This window comes from Scyliorhinus torazame, chromosome 6 (genome assembly GCF_047496885.1).
Source record: "Scyliorhinus torazame isolate Kashiwa2021f chromosome 6, sScyTor2.1, whole genome shotgun sequence".
Classification (NCBI taxonomy): Eukaryota; Metazoa; Chordata; class Chondrichthyes; order Carcharhiniformes; family Scyliorhinidae; genus Scyliorhinus; species Scyliorhinus torazame.
Window position 1 is genome coordinate 27256846 of NC_092712.1, and position 19190 is coordinate 27276035.

Here is a 19190-nt window from a genome sequence, read left to right on the forward strand (position 1 = left end):
TCAATGTTTTAGCATCAACTACTTCCTGTGGTAATGAATTCCACAGGCTCACCACTCTTTGTGTGAAGAAATGTCTCCTTATCTCTGTCCGAAATGGTTTACTCTGAATCCTCAGACTGTGACCCCTGGTTCTGGACCAACCCACCATCGGGAACATCTTCCCTGTCTAGTCCTTTAAGTTTGTTCTATTGTCAAATTTCTCTCCTCTTGTCTGATTCTTTGGTGCAATATGATGTTCCTTCTTATCCTTAATTTTCAAATATGTATTTATTAAATAGCTCAATTTATTTTGTCTGGTCTTCTGGAGCAATGTGCTGTACAGTCTTACAATCCCTAGATTTGTTGTTTGTTTTAAATCTAAAAGTACCCCCATCTCAGTTGAAAGTGGGTATTCAAGCAGTTAAAATGGCCCCGGTGACTCAACCCAAGACATCCTATCCCATTCCCTAATTCCGAGCAAGTGGCAAATGAGCTTGTCTGAAGCTTGACCGAGTCATTCTTTAAACATGCAGATGTAATGACACCTTTAAGCTCAAACTGCTATTTTCCCTGATGACCTGAGCACTTGAAGTTAAGATGCTCCCTATGCTGAGGACAAAAGTTCCTCAGTTTGTTCAATTCCTGCTCCGGTTTAAAGTCAAGTTTTATGATTATAGGCGGGATCCTCCGTCCCGCCGCACCCGTTTTCTGCTGCGGTGGCGTACCCCCGCCGGCAGCGGGATCCTCCGTCCTGCCGCACCCGTTTTCTGCTGCGGCGAACCCCCGCCGGCAACGGGATCCTCCGTCCTGCCGCACCCGTTTTCTGCGGTGGCGTACCCCCGCCGGCAGCGGGATCTTCCGTCTTGCCGCACCCGTTTTCTGCTGCGGCGAACCCCCGCCGGCAACGGGATCCTCCGTCCCGCCGCACCTGTTTTCTGCTGCGGCGAACCCCCGCCGGCAGCGGGATCCTCCGTCCCGCCGCACCCGTTTTCTGCTGTGGTGAACCCCCGCCGGCAGCGGGATCCTCCGTCCCGCCGCACCCGTTTTCTGCTGTGGTGAACCCCCGCCGGCAGCGGGATCCTCCGTCCCGCCGCACCCGTTTTCTGCTGTGGTGAACCCCCGCCGGCAGCGGGATCCTCCGTCCCGCCGCACCCGTTTTCTGCTGTGGTGAACCCCCGCCGGCAGCGGGATCCTCCGTCCTGCCAGCCGGCCATTGGGGTTTCCCACTGTGGGCACCCCCCACGCCATCAGGAAATCCGCGGGCGTGAATGTGCTGCTGCCGAAACGGAGGATCCCGCCAGCGGAGAATCCAGCCCTCTGTCTTTCTGGTTTCCCCTGCGAGAGACGTTATTCTGGGCCTACCAATTTCTTACATTTATATTAAATGCCTTAATCAGTTCAATTCTTAAATCCTTCATTTCCTGGGGTTATAAGTGAACATACATTGACTCTGATACTACGTCAGCCCCACTATCCTAGACATTATCCTGCTGAATCACAGCTTTCGCCATTAGCTCCTTTGCCAAATGGAGCATCCAACGCTTATTGCACGAGCATTTTGCTTTCATATTTTATCACTCTTGTTGGGCGTCATTCTCCGCCCCCCCGCCGGGTCTGAGAATGGCCGTTGGCCGCCGTGAATCCCGCCCCCGCCGAAGTCTCCAGTACCAGAGATTGGGCGGGGGCGGGAATCGGGTCGCGCCGGTTGGCGGGACCCCCCGCTCAATTCTCCGGCCCGGATGGGCCGAAGTCCCGCCCAGAAATTGCCTGTCCTGCCGGCGTAAATTAAACCTGGTGTTTACCGGCGGGACCAGGCGGCATGGGCGGGCTCCGGGGTCCTGGGGGGGGGGGGGGGGGGCGCGGGACGATCTGACCCCGGGGGGGTGCCCCCACGGTGGCCTGGCCCGCGATCGGGGCCCACCGATCTTTCCCTTCCTCCTTCGCCACGGCCTCCACCATGGCGGAGGCGGAAGTGACTCTCCCCACTGCGCATGCGCCGGGAAACTGTCAGCGGCCGCTGACGCTCCCGCGCATGCGCCGGGAAACTGTCAGCGGCCGCTGATGCTCCCGCGCATGCGCCGCATTTCCGCGCCAGCTGGCGGGGCAACAAACGCCATTTCCGCCAGCTGGCGGGGCGGAAATCCCTCCGCCGTCGGCCTAGCCCCTCAATGTTGGGGCTCGGCCCCCAAAGATGCGGAGCATTCCGCACCTTTGGGGCGGCGCGATGCCCGTCTGATTGGCGCCGATTTGGGCGCCAGTCGTCTGACATCGCGCCGTTGGGGGAGAATTTCGCCCAGGATGTTCCTAATATCTGATTTTTTTTTTGCATCAGCAAGCCAACCTTTATGATTCATGTTCTTGGAAATGATCCCATTGCTCATTGTTTATCCCTCCCCATTTCCTTTGCATTCCATTCTGGTATTCCTGCACCCAGAGTGTGCCATTTCACACTTCATTATGTTAAACTGTAATTGCTAAGGTTAGGTTCCTTTTTTAAAATAAATTTAGAGTACCCAATTCATTTTTTTTGCATTTACCGTGGCCAATCCACCCACCCTGCACATCTTTGGGTTGTGGGGGCGAAACCCACGCAGCCACGGGGAGAATGTGCAAACTCCACACGGACAGTGACCCAGAGCCGGGATTGAACCTGGGACCTTGGCGCCGTGAGGCTGCAGTGTTACTCACTGCGCCACCGTGCTGCCCCAGTGTTATGCCCCTAATCTGTGTCCTTTTACAGTTTTTTTCCCCTTCATATATCATTGCCCACTTAAACCAGAATGTCCCTTTCTATCCTGCTTTCTTGATTTCTAACTCTTAAATCTGTTGCTGTCAGTGCCACAATTCCAGCATTGTTCTGAAAAGGTGTACACGTGCACGCTTGTATGTAAATGGCATCCATTAACCCTTCCTTATTCACCTACTCAATGACTGTCAGCCATCTCTGTCACATCAGTTAGGTATGACTTCTGGAGATAGAATCATAGAATGGTTACTGCATGGAAGGAGGGTATTTGTTGTGCCTGGTGTGTCCATGCCGGCTCTCCTGAAGTTCACCTCAGTGAGTCCTGCTGCCCCGCCATTTCCCTAATCCTGCAAATCTTTCCTCTTCAGAGGCTGTTTAGCACAGGGCTAAATCGCTGGCTTTGAAAGCAGACCAAGGCAAGCCAGCAGCACGGTTCAATTCCCGTAACAGCCTCCCCGAACAGGCGCCGGAATGTGGCGACTAGGGGCTTTTCACAGTAACTTCATTTGAAGCCTACTTGTGACAATAAACATTTCATTTCATTTTCATACTTATCCAATTCCCTTGCGAAGAGTGCAGCATTTGCAGACTTACAATCTTGCATGCTATTTATGATTTAAATGAGCAATGAAAGAATTTTCTCCTGAATTCCTTCTTGGATTTGATAGCAGGAACGGATCTTCGATTTATGGCCCCAAGTTTCCCCCAAAAGATGGGAAAGCATTTTTAATATTTCTTCAATTAAGTGGCCCTCCTGGTTTGATCACAAAACAGTGTCTTGTTCCTTATGACAGCCTGGACGTGTTAAACCATTTCATTAAAACGCAGGTCGTGCTTGCCCTTTTTAGAAGTGTTATTTTCATTCCTGGAACCGTTGTGTGCTTAAGCCACAGCTCATGTGGAAGCAATCGGAAACTTGTCTTGTGCAATTCATTTGTTCCCTGTAAGTTCAGCCTCTCCTGAAGGTAGTGGCAATTACTAAGTCGTGTCAAGCTGTTCCTCACACAGGATGCCTGATCGCTCCTGACTGCACCAACCATTGTCAGGGACCACAATTGACGGTGGCTCTTCATCAGGGCTGACAGGATCATGGCCGAACGCGTACCGCAGCTGAGATGTTGCTGTCAGCAATGTATAACTTGCACACGAGAGCGTCTGACTAACAAAGATAGGCATACGTTTTTGGAAAGATCATTGTGGTGTGTGTGCGGAGGCAATTCTTTCCCAGTTTATAGTCCACTGCCTTCCTGTACACTATTTAAAACCTGCAGACTCATACCTGCGACAGGCATTTTAAAATATCATTAAATTAAAGTTTTAAACAACTCAAACTCTGAAATATAGAAAATGAAGTGTTGATTCTAACTGGTATTCGATGCAGCATTCAATGGCAGGACTCTGACGTTTCCTTTGTTCGTTCATTATTATAACAACACTGCCGGACCACTTCAGCTCCTTGGTAGCAGCCCTCCTCCATCCAACTTTTCCTTCTTCCTTCTCTCCTTTACATCCTCCTCTCCCTGCCGCTCGCTACCATCTATCCATCGGCAACTGTACCCATCCTCTGCTAACTCTCCTGCCTCACTTTCCATTCTCTTTCCTCTCCTCCCCCACACACTCTCCACCCTTACCCTTCCACTCTCTGCTCCCACTCTCCACCCCCGCTCCTATCTGCCCCGCTCCCTACATCTCCGATCCACTCTCCCTTCACCGTTCCCCAGTCCCTCTCCTTCCTCCCCATCTCCGACTCCCTCTACCCTCTCCATCTCCGACTCCCTCTACCCTCTCCAGCCTATCTGTTCCCATTTCCAACCCGTTGTCCTCGCCGCTCTCCTCCCCCTCGCCGCTCACCTCCCCTCCCTCGCCGCTCTCCTCCCCTCCCTCGCCGCTCACCTCCCCTCCCTCGCCGCTCTCCTCCCCTCCCTTGCCGCTCTCCTCCCCCACGCCGCTCTCCTCCCCCACGCCGCCCTCCTCCCCTCGCCGTCCTCCTCCCCCTCGCCGTCCTCCCCCTCCCTCGCCGCTCTCCTCCCCTCCCTTGCCGCTCTCCTCCCCCACGCCGCCCTCCTCCCCCTCGCCGCCCTCCTCCCCCTCGCCGCTCTCCTCCCCCTCGCCGCTCTCCTCCCCCTCGCCGCTCTCCTCCCCTCCCTCGCCGCTCTCCTCCCCTCCCTCGCCGCTCTCCTCCCCCTCGCCGCTCTCCTCCCCCTCGCCGCTCTCCTCCCCCTCGCCGCTCTTCTCCCCCTCGCCGCTCTCCTCCCCCTCGCCGCTCTCCTCCCCCTCGCCGCTCTCCTCCCCCTCGCCGCTCTCCTCCCCCTCGCCGCTCTCCTCCCCCTCGCCGCTCTCCTCCCCCTCGCCGCTCTCCTCCCCCTCGCCGCTCTCCTCCCGCTCGCCGCTCTCCTCCCCCTCGCCGCTCTCCTCCCCCTCGCCGCTCTCCTCCCCCTCGCCGCTCTCCTCCCCCTCGCCGCTCTCCTCCCCCTCGCCGCTCTCCTCCCCCTCGCTGCTCTCCTCCCCCCTCGCTGCTCTCCTCCCCATCGCTGCTCTCCTCCCCCTCGCTGCTCTCCTCCCCCTCGCTGCTCCCCTCCCCCTCGCTGCTCTCCTCCCCCTCGCTGCTCCCCTCCCCCTCGCTGCTCTCCTCACCATCGCTGCTCCCCTCCCCCTCGCTGCTCCCCTCCCCCTCGCTGCTCTCCTCCCCTCGCTGCTCTCCTCCCCTCGCTGCTCCCCTCCCCCCTCGCCGCTCTCCACCCCCTCGCCGCTCTCCACCCCCTCGCCGCTCTCCTCCCCCTCGCCGCTCTCCTCCCCCTCGCCGCTCTCCTCCCCCTCGCCGCTCTCCTCCCCCGCGCCGCTCTCCTCCCCCGCGCCGCTCTCCTCCCCCTCGCCGCTCTCCTCCCCCTCGCCGCTCTCCTCCCCCTCGCCGCTCTCCTCCCCCTCGCCGCTCTCCTCCCCCTCGCCGCTCTCCTCCCCCTCGCCGCTCTCCTCCCCCTCGCCGCTCTCCTCCCCCTCGCCGCTCTCCTCCCCCTCGCCGCTCTCCTCCCCCTCGCCGCTCTCCTCCCCCTCGCCGCTCTCCTCCCCCTCGCCGCTCTCCTCCCCCTCGCCGCTCTCCTCCCCCTCGCCGCTCTCCTCCCCCTCGCCGCTCTCCTCCCCCTCGCCGCTCTCCTCCCCCTCGCCGCTCTCCTCGCCGCTCTCCTCCCCCTTGCCGCTCTCCTCCCCCTCGCCGCTCTCCTCCCCCTCGCCGCTCTCCTCCCCCTCGCCGCTCTCCTCCCCCTCGCCGCTCTCCTCCCCCTCGCCGCTCTCCTCCCCCTCGCCGCTCTCCTCCCCCTCGCCGCTCTCCTCCCCCTCGCCGCTCTCCTCCCCCTCGCCGCTCTCCTCCCCCTCGCCGCTCTCCTCCCCCTCGCCGCTCTCCTCCCCCCTCGCCGCCCCCCTCACCGCCCTCCTTCCCCTCGCCGCCCTCCTCCCCCTCGCCGCCCTCCTCCCCCTCGCCGCCCTCCTCCCCCTCGCCGTCCTCCTCCCCCTCGCCGCCCTCCTCCCCCTCGCCGCCCTCCTCCCCCTCGCCACCCTCCTCCCCCCTCGCCGCCCTCCTCCCCCCTCGCCGCCCTCCTCCCCCTCGCCGCCCTCCTCCCCCTCGCCGCCCTCCTCCCCCTCGCCGCCCTCCTCCCCCTCGCCGCCCTCCTCCCCCTCGCCGCCCTCCTCCCCCTCGCCGCCCTCCTCCCCCTCGCCGCCCTCCTCCCCCTCGCCGCCCTCCTCCCCCTCGCCGCCCTCCTCCCCCTCGCCGCCCTCCTCCCCCTCGCCGCCCTCCTCCCCCTCGCCGCCCTCCTCCCCCTCGCCGCCCTCCTCCCCCTCGCCGCCCTCCTCCCCCTCGCCGCCCTCCTCCCCCTCGCCGCCCTCCTCCCCCTCGCCGCCCTCCTCCCCCTCGCCGCCCTCCTCCCCCTCGCCGCCCTCCTCCCCCTTGCCACTATACTTCCTCCCTCCCTCCCCCCCACTGCTCTCCTCCCTCCGTCCCTACCTCCCACTGCTCTCCGCCCTCCCCTCCCGCTGCTCTCCTCCCTCCCTGCCTCCCGCTTCTCTCCTCGCCGCTCTCCTCCCCCCTCGCTGCTCTCCTCCTCCTTGCCGCTATCCTTTCTCCCTCTACCCCCCTCCCGCTGCTCTCCCCGCTGCTCTCCCCCCCCCCCCCCCCGCTGCTCTCCTCCCTCCCCCCCCGCTGCTCTCCTCCCGCTGCTCTCCTCCCTCCCTCCCCACGCTGCTCTCCTCCTGCCCTCTCTCCCGCTGCTCTCCTCCCTCACCCCCCCGCTGCTCTCCTCCCTCCCCGCTCTCCCCCCAACCCTCCCCCTCCATTCTACTGCCCCTTCCTCCCCGACTGCCCCATAATATTCAACATGAATTTCCAGTTAATTTTAGACAGTAGTGAATTCATCTAAATCCAGCCGATACCTCTCCACAACGGTCCCATTTGAAGAGTTTAGGTTGAGCCTTCAGCTCTGCAATGACCAGTGACGAACAACGGCTAAAACCTGTCTGGACAGCACGCTGTTGTCCCCTGTATAAAATTAAACTTTGAGCAAGTTATTAGGAAATAGCTTTGAGCTTGGTTGATTTTATTTTCTTTCCTTGTTAACTTTTATGTTGTGTATTGATCAGGATTTTTCTTTGTCTTTTTTGTCTTGTTATTCGTTCTCCAGTCTGACCAGGTACAGGTCACCCCCAGTCCCAGTGTATGTATTATTATTTCATTTTCTGCTCTACTCCCTTTGCATGCTTCAAATGCTTGTGGGTGGTACACTCGGATTATTCGTCTCCCAGTAACCCAGCAGTATACATCGTAATCATTCAAATACTGCATGTTCCTTAACAAGCTTTAGCTGCCAGTGGAGTGATGGTAATCAGAGGTGTAGCGAGACGCTGTGCTTTAAATGAGTGGTTTATGAGTGGACTACATTAACCTTTGTTTCCTTGCTTTTGCCTCGTTGTATTTTGTTCAAATCTCTTGATATTTCCAGTAGTGAGGGTGAGGGTGTCAACTTAACACAGCTGCTGGTATCCTCTAATGTCACAAGTCAAATTACTGGTTTGTGATGCAGAGTGACTCCCAACAGCGCAGGTTCAATTCCCTATGGTGACTTTACTTTACCACCTGACCTGTCACACCACTGGCGAATTTGCCATGTGACCAGTCGCACGACTGGCGCATCTGCCACTTGACCAGTCACATGACTGGCGTATCTGCCACTTGACCAGTCATATGACTGGCGTATCTGCCACTTGACCAGTCATATGACTGGCGTATCGGCCACTTGACCAGTCGCACGACTGGCGTATCTGCCACCTGACCTGTCCCATGACTGCACATCTCCCACTTGGCCAGTTACACGACTGGCGTATCTGCCACTTGACCAATCACGTGACTGACGTATCTGCCACTCGACCAGTCACGTGACTGACGTATCTGCCACTCGACCAGTCACGTGACTGACGTATCTGCCACTCGGCCAGTCACGTGACTGACATATCTGCCACTCGGCCGGTCACGTGACTGACGTATCTGCCACTTGACCCGTGACATGACTGACGTATCTGCCACTCGACCAGTCACGTGACTGACGTATCTGCCACTCGACCAGTCACGTGACTGACGTATCTGCCACTCGGCCAGTCACGTGACTGACGTATCTGCCACTCGGCCAGTCACGTGACTGACATATCTGCCACTCGGCCAGTCACGTGACTGACGTATCTGCCACTCGGCCAGTCACGTGACTGACATATCTGCCACTTGACCCGTCACATTGGTGAAAAGAAGTTAAAAAAATCATTTGCAGTCCATGTGTCAATGAGACACAGTAAACGCCCTCACCTTCGCTCGACCTGTCAATGAGACACAGTAAACGCCCTCACCTTCGCTCGACCTGTCAATGAGACACAGTAAACGCCCTCACCTTCGCTCGACCTGTCAATGAGACACAGTAAACGCCCTCACCTTCGCTCGACCTGTCAATGAGACACAGTAAACGCCCTCACCTTCGCTCGACCTGTCAATGAGACACAGTAAACGCCCTCACCTTCGCTCGACCTGTCAATGAGACACAGTAAACGCCCTCACCTTCGCTCGACCTGTCAATGAGACACAGTAAACGCCCTCACCTTCGCTCGACCTGTCAATGAGACACAGTAAACGCCCTCACCTTCGCTCGACCTGTCAATGAGACACAGTAAACGCCCTCACCTTCGCTCGACCTGTCAATGAGACCAGTAAACGCCCTCACCTTCGCTCGACCTGTCAATGAGACACAGTAAACGCCCTCACCTTCGCTCGACCTGTCAATGAGACACAGTAAACGCCCTCACCTTCGCTCGACCTGTCAATGAGACACAGTAAACGCCCTCACCTTCGCTCGACCTGTCAATGAGACACAGTAAACGCCCTCACCTTCGCTCGACCTGTCAATGAGACACAGTAAACGCCCTCACCTTCGCTCGACCTGTCAATGAGACACAGTAAACGCCCTCACCTTCGCTCGACCTGTCACTGAGACACAGTAAACGCCCTCACCTTCGCTCGACCTGTCAATGAGACACAGTAAACGCCCTCACCTTCGCTCGACCTGTCAATGAGACACAGTAAACGCCCTCACCTTCGCTCGACCTGTCAATGAGACCAGTAAACGCCCTCACCTTCGCTCGACCTGTCAATGAGACACAGTAAACGCCCTCACCTTCGCTCGACCTGTCAATGAGACACAGTAAACGCCCTCACCTTCGCTCGACCTGTCAATGAGACACAGTAAACGCCCTCACCTTCGCTCGACCTGTCAATGAGACACAGTAAACGCCCTCACCTTCGCTCGACCTGTCAATGAGACACAGTAAACGCCCTCACCTTCGCTCGACCTGTCACTGAGACACAGTAAACGCCCTCACCTTCGCTCGACCTGTCAATGAGACACAGTAAACGGCCTCACCTTCGCTCGACCTGTCAATGAGACACAGTAAACGCCCTCACCTTCGCTCGACCTGTCAATGAGACACAGTAAACGCCCTCACCTTCGCTCGACCTGTCAATGAGACACAGTAAACGGCCTCACCTTCGCTCGACCTGTCAATGAGACACAGTAAACGCCCTCACCTTCGCTCGACCTGTCAATGAGACACAGTAAACGCCCTCACCTTCGCTCGACCTGTCAATGAGACACAGTAAACGCCCTCACCTTCGCTCGACCTGTCAATGAGACACAGTAAACGCCCTCAACTTCGCTCGACCTGTCAATGAGACACAGTAAACGCCCTCACCTTCGCTCGACCTGTCAATGAGACACAGTAAACGCCCTCACCTTCGCTCGACCTGTCAATGAGACACAGTAAACGCCCTCACCTTCGCTCGACCTGTCAATGAGACACAGTAAACGCCCTCACCTTCGCTCGACCTGTCAATGAGACACAGTAAACGCCCTCACCTTCGCTCGACCTGTCAATGAGACACAGTAAACGCCCTCACCTTCGCTCGACCTGTCAATGAGACACAGTAAACGCCCTCACCTTCGCTCGACCTGTCAATGAGACCAGTAAACGCCTTCACCTTCGCTCGACCTGTCAATGAGACCAGTAAACGCCCTCACCTTCGCTCGACCTGTCAATGAGACACAGTAAACGCCCTCACCTTCGCTCGACCTGTCAATGAGACACAGTAAACGCCCTCACCTTCGCTCGACCTGTCAATGAGACACAGTAAACGCCCTCACCTTCGCTCGACCTGTCAATGAGACACAGTAAACGCCCTCACCTTCGCTCGACCTGTCATGCATTGGCTTTCTTTTTGGTTTTAGAAACTTTTTTTTTTTAAACAGAGCAATTGGCCGAAAGACTAATCATGCTGGATATGCGTTTTTGTTAATGGCATGATATAACTTTATCATTTGGGAACTGGACTCTTCAAAACAAACCAACTAGAATTTGGAAGCAATTAAAATTATTTCTTTGAACGCAAGTAGGAAAGAGTTCGATGGATAAGTGATAGAAACAGAAAATGGTTCCAGTATGCTGTATGCTGTACTCTGTTGAAAATGGTTCCAGTATGCTGTATGCTGTACTCTGTTGCTGCAAAATGCTCTTGGGTGTAAAATTCTATCTGATTTGTATTGGTATGCTAAATAGTAGATTTCTGGATTGTATTATGATATCCAATTCCCAATTAGCAATATGTTATTACAATCTGTGTATGTGGGAGAAATGTATGGTAAGACTATTTTTTTGAATCCAGTCATTATTCTGCTGAAGTTATTCATCTGAATGTTTAAATTGAGACCACGGATTAATTATATTTTTTAAGCAATAAATGATCTGGAAGTGATACCTTGGGATTTAAGTTGCTCATTAATTTGATGTTGACGCTGTGTTCATTTTATTGAATTTGTTGATGCTGATCAGCTCAGAGCTATTATTTAAAGGTTAGCCCCTTACTCGCAATAATTGCTTCAAATGGAACGTCCAAGGCGCATTGGCACAATTACTAAAATAAAGGTAATTGAAGATGAGAGTGCAAATTGATTTGAGCATTTTTATTCTTCAATTCCACCTTGAAATAGTTCTTGTAGCTTCTGACTGAAATGGCGTGTTATTTCAACCCATAGGAACAGGATGCACAAGTTATCCCCAGTGCTCCTCGAGCACTGTCGGTGGCAGACTAAAATGGGTACTTGTGCTTGGAGGTTGTATCAATCTGCATGATTGTACCCAAATATGTGGAACACAAATAAATCACAATGCAAATGGTGGAGTGGCAGGGTGGGTTTACATTTTTCCCCCAAAGTTTCACAAGTAAGCAGTTAAAACATTGAGTCAAATTGAATTAGAAATGTACAAAATGCCAAGAGGAAATATATTTTTCAAACTAACCAACAAATCTTAACTGTACAGTTAACATTTTTCTTGCACAGTTGACCACTAACTACTATCTAAAGCCCAGAGAACATTCCTTCTACCCCTTAGCGAATGTGTGTATTTACACATGTGTTGGGAACTAGGCCTCACCACGAAGAACCCAGCCACCCTCTCCATATCTCCATGTTTAAAAAAAAAAAATTTTTAGAGTACCCAATTCTGTTTTTTCCAATTAAGGTGCAATCCACCTAGCCTGCACATCTTTGGGTTGTGGGGGTGAAACCCACACAGACACTGGGAGAATGTGCAAACTCCACACGGACAGTGAGGCAACAGTGCTAACTACTGCGCCTTCGTGCCGCCCTCCTTATCTCCATGTTGTTTGCTTTTAAAATGTTTGATTTTAAAATTTAATCCTGAAACAGTCTCAGCAGATTCTTTCTATCCAAGCATTTCCATGACAATGTTGCAGGCTCGCTCAATGGCTCAGTGACTATCTGAGCCATGTAGTCACTGGTATGTGCCAAGTCCCTATGTTTGGGATGGAAGGAGAAGAAATTAATCTGAGTTCTTGCTCCCCATCGGCCTACAGCAAACTGCAGCTGGGAAGTCATTGTGTGGACACTGGGTGAGGAGGGGATGGGCTTGACCATTTAGCCCTCTGTGATTCAGTCAACTCTAACACACTCTTGTTGTATGCTGTCAGATGATCAATGGCTACTGGGATTGAGGTTCCAGAAGTCAAATGGCGTCCACAATGCCAGAGACAGTGCTTTGGGAATAAAGGGACAGGGAGAAAATTGCCTAGTTTGGTTTTTGAGGAAAAGTGATGCGCTTTGGAAAATAAAATGTTAAATTTAAAATGTAGGTTCAATGCTGTACTGATGCACAGAGCGGGAGGTTGTCCTGTGTGTCACAAGGTGTTGGCAGCATGGTAGCACAGTGGTTAGCACAGTTGCTTCACATCTCCAGGGTCCCAGGTTCGATCCCCGGCTTGGGTCACTGTCTGTGCAGAGTCTGCACGTTCTCCCCGTGTCTGCGTGGGTTTCCCCCTGGTGCTCCGGTTTCCTCCCACAGTCCAAAGATGTGCAGGTTAAGTGGATTGGCCGTGCTAAATTGCCCTTAGTCCAAAAAACAGGTTAGATGGGGTTGCGAGGATAGGGTGGAAGTGTGACCTAAGGTAGCATGCTCTTTCCAAGGCCCAGTGCAGACTCGATGGGCCGAATGGCCTCCTGCACTGTAAATTGTATGATTCTATTAAATCAATTGACTCTGCACGGAGTAACCGGACACCAGCTCCATTCTTTCCAATGAATTCCCAGTCTCAGCCCATGCTGTTCTTTTCCATTCCCTATTTGGCGGAATAAATGGAAAGCTGGGAGGAAAACCGAAGGCAGTGCAAATCACCCAAGCGTTTCTCTCTTGTGCTTCCCAATATTGTGTGACTGAGTTGAATCTACTCCTGGGAATGGGTAGCTGTTGGTTCTCTGCACCTGGAATTGGGACCTAAGGAAAATGGAATTGGGGAAGGAACAGTAACAACTAGAATATCATTCTAACTTAATGTCAATAAAAAAAGTTGAGCACTACATTCTAAGTAAATATGTTCTCTGTAGCTCGTCTCAGTTTATTGAGGAGATATTTCCCGAAATCTGGCTCCAGGTTCCATGAGCATTGCAAAGAGTGAACCATTGAACCAATAGGGTGACCGCTGATGTGCCTTATGTATGTTTAAATGCAAAATAATGTATTCTGCAGCCTATCTGGACAGTTCAGATATCTGATTCTGCAGCATTGCAACTTGTTCTAAAGTGTTTTGGCAATATATGTCCTGTAATTTCAATCCTGTTTTTTTTTTTTGTTTGTTTTTTGTTTGCCCTTTGTTTTCCTTTCTCCTTTAGCCTCTGGCCAAATACCTCTTACCGGAGGTGAGATTATCTGATGTTGGAAAGAAATGTGTAGTCATCGACTTAGATGAAACCTTAGTACATAGTTCCTTTAAGGTACTGGAAGTTCTTTGTTCATTCTTTGTGTTCCTCTTTAACTTGTGTAATTTTTGTTAAGTTAAAGAATACAATTTTCATATTGCCAATCTTAAGTCTTGCCGGGGGTGGGGCCAGCGGATGTGCATGAGAAGTAATTTAAAAGCGGGTCACTGTAAAGATAGCGATTGCCAAATGTATTTCCGCATGCTTCATTTATAGTTTCAAACTCTTAGCCTGTTCAAAATGGCCAGGATCTTATTCCGGTAACTTCAGTGTGTTCTTGTGTGAGGAAGCAAAATGGAAGGAATTTGGATGTAAACCTGAAAGGGACAAATCCCCAGGTCTATAGGGAAAGAGCTGGAGGGGGTGGGACTAATTGAATTGCTCTTTCAAAGAGCTGGCACAGGTAGGATGGGCTGAATGGCCTCCTGTGCTATACAATTGGAGGAAAGTGAAGGTTGTGGGAATAACTTCATCCCGGCGCCTCAAACTGACGTTTGCAATGTCTTTTGACCTGCTTTCAAATCCAGCTCCAACACAGCAGTGGTATGAAAGTGCTGTCTGGCTGCCTGGGTAGGTACTGCATTGGTTTGGACATTCCCAGCACAGATCCCATTGGATTGGAATGTGCAGTATAGTACAAAAATTTCAAATCCAAGAGAGGCCACCGGGATGGCTTGCGAAGGAAATGGAGAGTGGGGAATCCTCAACCAAGGCTGCGCATTGATGGTACAATAGTAAAGGGCCTTTAACTTTTGTGTCTGGTCTTTCTAGATGTGACTGGGAAGTGCTTGACACTGACACCATTTGTTCAACTTCGAGCATTTCCGTTCCCCAGGACTGAGCCTTCTCTGAATTGACAAATGTAAAAGGAAATTACCAGAAAGTGAAGCAGCCTCTCCTGCACATAAAGAGAGGATTTCATTCAACTCTCTTTGTCCTGCATCAAAGCAGCTCATGAAATGTCAGTTGACTACCATCAAGAAACTGAAATAAAATATGCCCCTGCTCACAAAATAATGGCATGTGCTTGCCTGGATTTCTGGGCAGCTGTTCAGACACACTTATTGTCTGATGAGTGAGTTTAAATGTAGAACGATACCCAATCTCATCACATGTGTGATGAGCCTTTTAAGTCCTTGCTATCTAGGCAGGAAATAGGTGACGTCGCTAATGAGCATCTTTCCAGAGAGTAAAGATATTGCAGTCTGCCCGCTCATCTCACTTGCTTTCAGTGGTGATGTTTCCCTCCCTTGTTATTTCTAATATGGAACTGTGTACTTTCACCGCAAACGTTATAATTAGTGAAGAAGTCATTTTGTTGGGAGAAATACTAAACCTAGGCATCGGTAAACTTAAATCCTTGGATAATGAATGAAACTAAACCTTACGACCTGACATTGGTCAGTAACTACAACACCAGGTCATCTGAAAGCATAGGTGCAGATGGCCAGTTTGTGTTTTGACCTAATTAATGATATGTTGTTACCATGTGACTATATTTGTTCCCTATTCACACCCCATCTCTCCTCCAAGCAGTGACCCATGGTGTAGTATAGGTTTTATGGGTTATGCCTCTAAATCAGTAGCGGAGATGTGGGAGGGATTGGGGGTGATATCAAAGTGTCCGTTCTTCAGGTAAAACCAAGTGTCAGCAGATGGTCCCACCCTCACAGTGGAACTTGAGGCCGTCCCTCAATCTCACATCTCTTAAACCAGCCAGGGCACATTACTGGGGAGCAGTTATGACTGACTGGGAAATGCTGAGGCCAGTTGCAGTACAAGGCTTGCTGTGGAGTAGAAAGAAAAAGGAAAGACTTGCATTTCTTTTTTTTAATATAAATTTAGAGTACCCAATTCATTTTTTCCCAGTGAGGGGCAATTTAGCGCGGCCAATCCACCGACCCTGCACATCTTCGGGGTGTGGGGGCGAAACCCACGCAAACACGGGGAGAATGTGCACAAGTGACCCAGAGCCAGGATCGAACCTGGGACCTCGGTGCCGTGAGGCAACAGTGCTAACCACTGCGCCACCATGCTGCCCTAAAGACTTGCATTTCTATAGTGCCTTTTATGACCTCCAGGATGTCCCAAAGTGCTTCACAGTCATTGAAGTAGTTTTGAAGTGTAGTCACTGTTGTAATGTAGGAAATATGACAACCAATTGCACACCCCAAGCTCCACTGATATGACCAGATTGTCTGTCTTTTAGTGATGTTGAATGAGGGAGCAAGATGCCAGGGAGCGCAACCTACCTCTTCCTCGCAGTACTGCCATGGGATATTGTACATCCACGTGAAGGGCAGATGGAGCCTTGGCTTAATGTCTCACCCTCTGTACTGCAGTGGGTGTGCCAGATTTTGTGCTCAAATCTCAGGCGTGGAATTGAACCTGTAATATTCTGATTCAGAGGCAAGAACCACTGAGCCACGCTGACAGCTTGATGTACAGTCTTGATGAGTTCCTTTCATTTGTTGCATGATATTAAACCCCTCGACTAAGTTTCCCACTTGCACTTAAATCTCCTCTTGTCACTTCAGTTTGATGCATAACTTTTGCAGTATAAAAACAGGCCCCTTGGCCCATCTAGTCTGCCAATGTTTTTGCTCTCCCCTTTCCCACCCTCTCCATCTCCCCTATCTTACATACTTCTATTCCTTTCTCCCTCATGCATTTATTTAGCCTCCTCTTAAATGCATCTATGCATGCGTGTTATCAGTCTCTGACATGCTGTTTTGGAAATGACACCGTGCTGAAGACCATACAGCTTTAGAAACTTGAAATGAGTGGTGTTCAGGTAATTAATGAGTCTCTGCAGAAGCCACATCCACATTTTTACCTCCTAAACCATCCGCTCCTGCAAATACCAACTACCTTTGAGGCTTGAGCATTGATTCTACCATTCATCACTTAACATGGAGCCCAGTGGCTGACACTTAGGAGCAGGAGAATGTTATTCCGCTTGTTGGCCTGTTCACCAGTTAGGTTGGATCATGGGTCAGCGTACAGGAGGGAGATAGAGAACCTAGTGGAGTGGTGCAACGACAGTAATCTCTCCCTCCATGTCAGCAAAACTAAAGAGCTGGTCATCGACTTCAGGAAACAAAGTGTGTCGTACACACCCCTGCCTGCATCTTAGGTGGAAATGGTTGACAACTTCAAATTTCTAGGTGCACACATCCCCAACAATCTGTCCTGGTTGACCCTCGTCGACGCTATGACCAAGAAAGCACAATAGCGCCTATATTTCCGAAGGAAACTAAGGAAATTCAGCATGCCCACATTGACTTACCAGTTTTTACAGATGCACCATAGAAAGCATCCTGTCTGGCTGTATCACAGCCTGGTATGGCAACTGCTCGGCCCAAGACCATAGAAAACTACAGTCATAAACACAGCCCGGTCCATCATGTGAACCCGCCTCCCATCCATTGACTCTGTCTACACCTCGCACTGACTTGGGAAAGAGGGCAGCGTAATCAAAGACCCCCCCCAAACCTGGGGTATTCTTTCTTCCAACCTCTTCCGTCAGGCAGAAGATGCAAAAGTCTGAGAACACGCACTAACAGACTCAAAAACAGCTTCTTCCCCGCTGTTACCAGTCTCCTGAATGGCCCACTTATGGACCGAACTGATCTACACGCGTCTTCTCTACTGTGTAGCACTACACTCCGTATGCTTCACCCAATGTCCATGGGCGGGATTCTCCCATTCGGCGGCAGAGTGTCCACGCCATCGGTGACGGCGTAAACAGGCCGCTGGGAGTACCGATTCTGGCCCCTACAGGAGGGGGCCAGCACAGCGCTGAAGCAGTTCACGCCCCTCCAGCCTCCCATCCCGGCGCGAACTGTGTGCCGCGGGTTCCGCGCATGCGCAGTGGCGTCGGTGCAAACCTGGGCATGCAGAGTGGCCTCCCGCAACATGGCGCGGGAGTTCAGGGGCTGGCGCGGATGAAAATAGGCCCGGGGAGCAAGAGGCCGGAGGCCCCCCCCCCCCCCCCCCCCCGCCCCGGACAGGCCGAGAATCGGCGACCCGGCCGGGTACAGCGACCGGCGCCAGTGGCGGCGATTTTCCGCTCCGCGGAGAATCACGTGCCGGTGTCGGGGGTGGCGTGGCCCGGTTGCGGGGATTCTCCGCCCCGGGCTGGGAGAATCCCGCCCATGTCTATGTATTTACATTGTGTAAGACCTTGCTCAAGACACCCCTACCAGAGGAAATATTTTATATTTATGTGCCCGATCAAATGATCATCTTAAACACCTAAATCAGCCCTTCACAGAATCTCAGAGTGCGGAAAAGGCCCTTCAGCCCATCGAGTCTGCACTAACACATGAAAAACACCTGACCTGTCTACCTAATCCCACTTGCCAGCACTTGGCCCATAGCCTTGCATGTTCTGTCTTGGCAAGTGTTCATCCAGGTACTTCTAAAGGATGTGAGGCAATCCGCCTCTGCCACCCTCCCAGGCAGCGCATTCCAGACCATCACTGCCCTCTGGGTAAAAAGATTTTTCCCTCACATTCCCCCTTAACCTCCTGCCCCTCACCTTGAACTTCTTTCCACTCATGACAGACCCTTCAATGAAGGGGGACAGCTGCTCCCTACCCACCCTGTACACCTCTTGTACACCTCGATCAGGTCGCACCACAGTCTTCTCTACTCCAGCGAAAACAACCCAACATATCCAACCATTCTGCATAACGTATATGTGCCATCCCAGGCAACATCCTGGTGAATCTCTTCTGCACCTCCTCCAGTGAAATCACATCCTGTCTATAATGTGCTGACCAGAACTGCACAAGTTCTGTACAACTCCAACATGACCTCCCTGTTTTTGTAATCTATGCCCCGATTGGTAAAGGCAAATGTCCCATCTGCCCTTTTCACCACCCAATTAACATGCTCTTCCGCCTTCAGAGATCTATGAACAAACAGGCCAAGGTCCTTTTGTTCCTCAGAACTTCCCAGTGTCACAAGGAATTCTTCCTTGTCAAATTACTCCTTCCAAAGTGTATCACCTCGCATTTTTCAGGGTTAAATTACACCTACTTTCTGCCCATTTGAACATCCCGCCTGTATCTTCTTGTAGCCTAAGACACTTAACTTCACTGTTAACCACCTGGCCAATCTTTGTGTGATCCACAAACTTATTGATCCTACCTCCCACATAGTCATCTATGCCGTATATATGAATGACGAATAATAGGGGACCCAGCACAGATCCCTGTGGTACGTCACTGTTTTTTAAAAAAAAGTTGTATTTATTGAGGTTTTACATTTTAACAACGGAACAAAACCACAGGAATGGTTCAGCACCACAAGAAAATGTAACCGCTCAACATACATAGAACATAGAACAGTACAGCACAGAACAGGCCATTTGGCCCTCGAAGTTGTGCCGAGCATTGTCCGAAACCAAGATCAAGCTATCCCACTCCCTGTCATTCTGGTGTGCTCCATGTGCCTATCCAATAACCACTTGAAAGTTCCTAAAGTGTTCGACTCCACTATCACAGCAGGCACTCCATTCCACACCCTAACCACTCTCGGAGTAAAGAACCTACCTCGGCCATCCCTCCCATATCTCCCACCCTGAACCTTATAGTTATGCCCCCTTG

General features: G+C 52.2%; 1 protein-coding gene across 3 annotated transcripts in view; it reads left to right on the plus strand.

The window, feature by feature from the left end:
- The window catches only part of LOC140424727 (CTD small phosphatase-like protein), a 252399-nt gene that overhangs the window by 185570 nt on the left and 47639 nt on the right, over window positions 1-19190 (plus strand). The window contains exons 3-4 of one of the 3 annotated variants that reach the window (XM_072508055.1): window positions 7396-7428; window positions 13489-13590. The exons of 1 other annotated variant lie outside the window; for it this stretch is intronic. In XM_072508055.1, the coding sequence (XP_072364156.1) occupies window positions 7396-7428; window positions 13489-13590 (135 nt within the window). The remainder of the gene's footprint in view (window positions 1-7395; window positions 7429-13488; window positions 13591-19190) is intronic. One more of the 3 variants, XM_072508056.1, reaches the window with a different exon arrangement.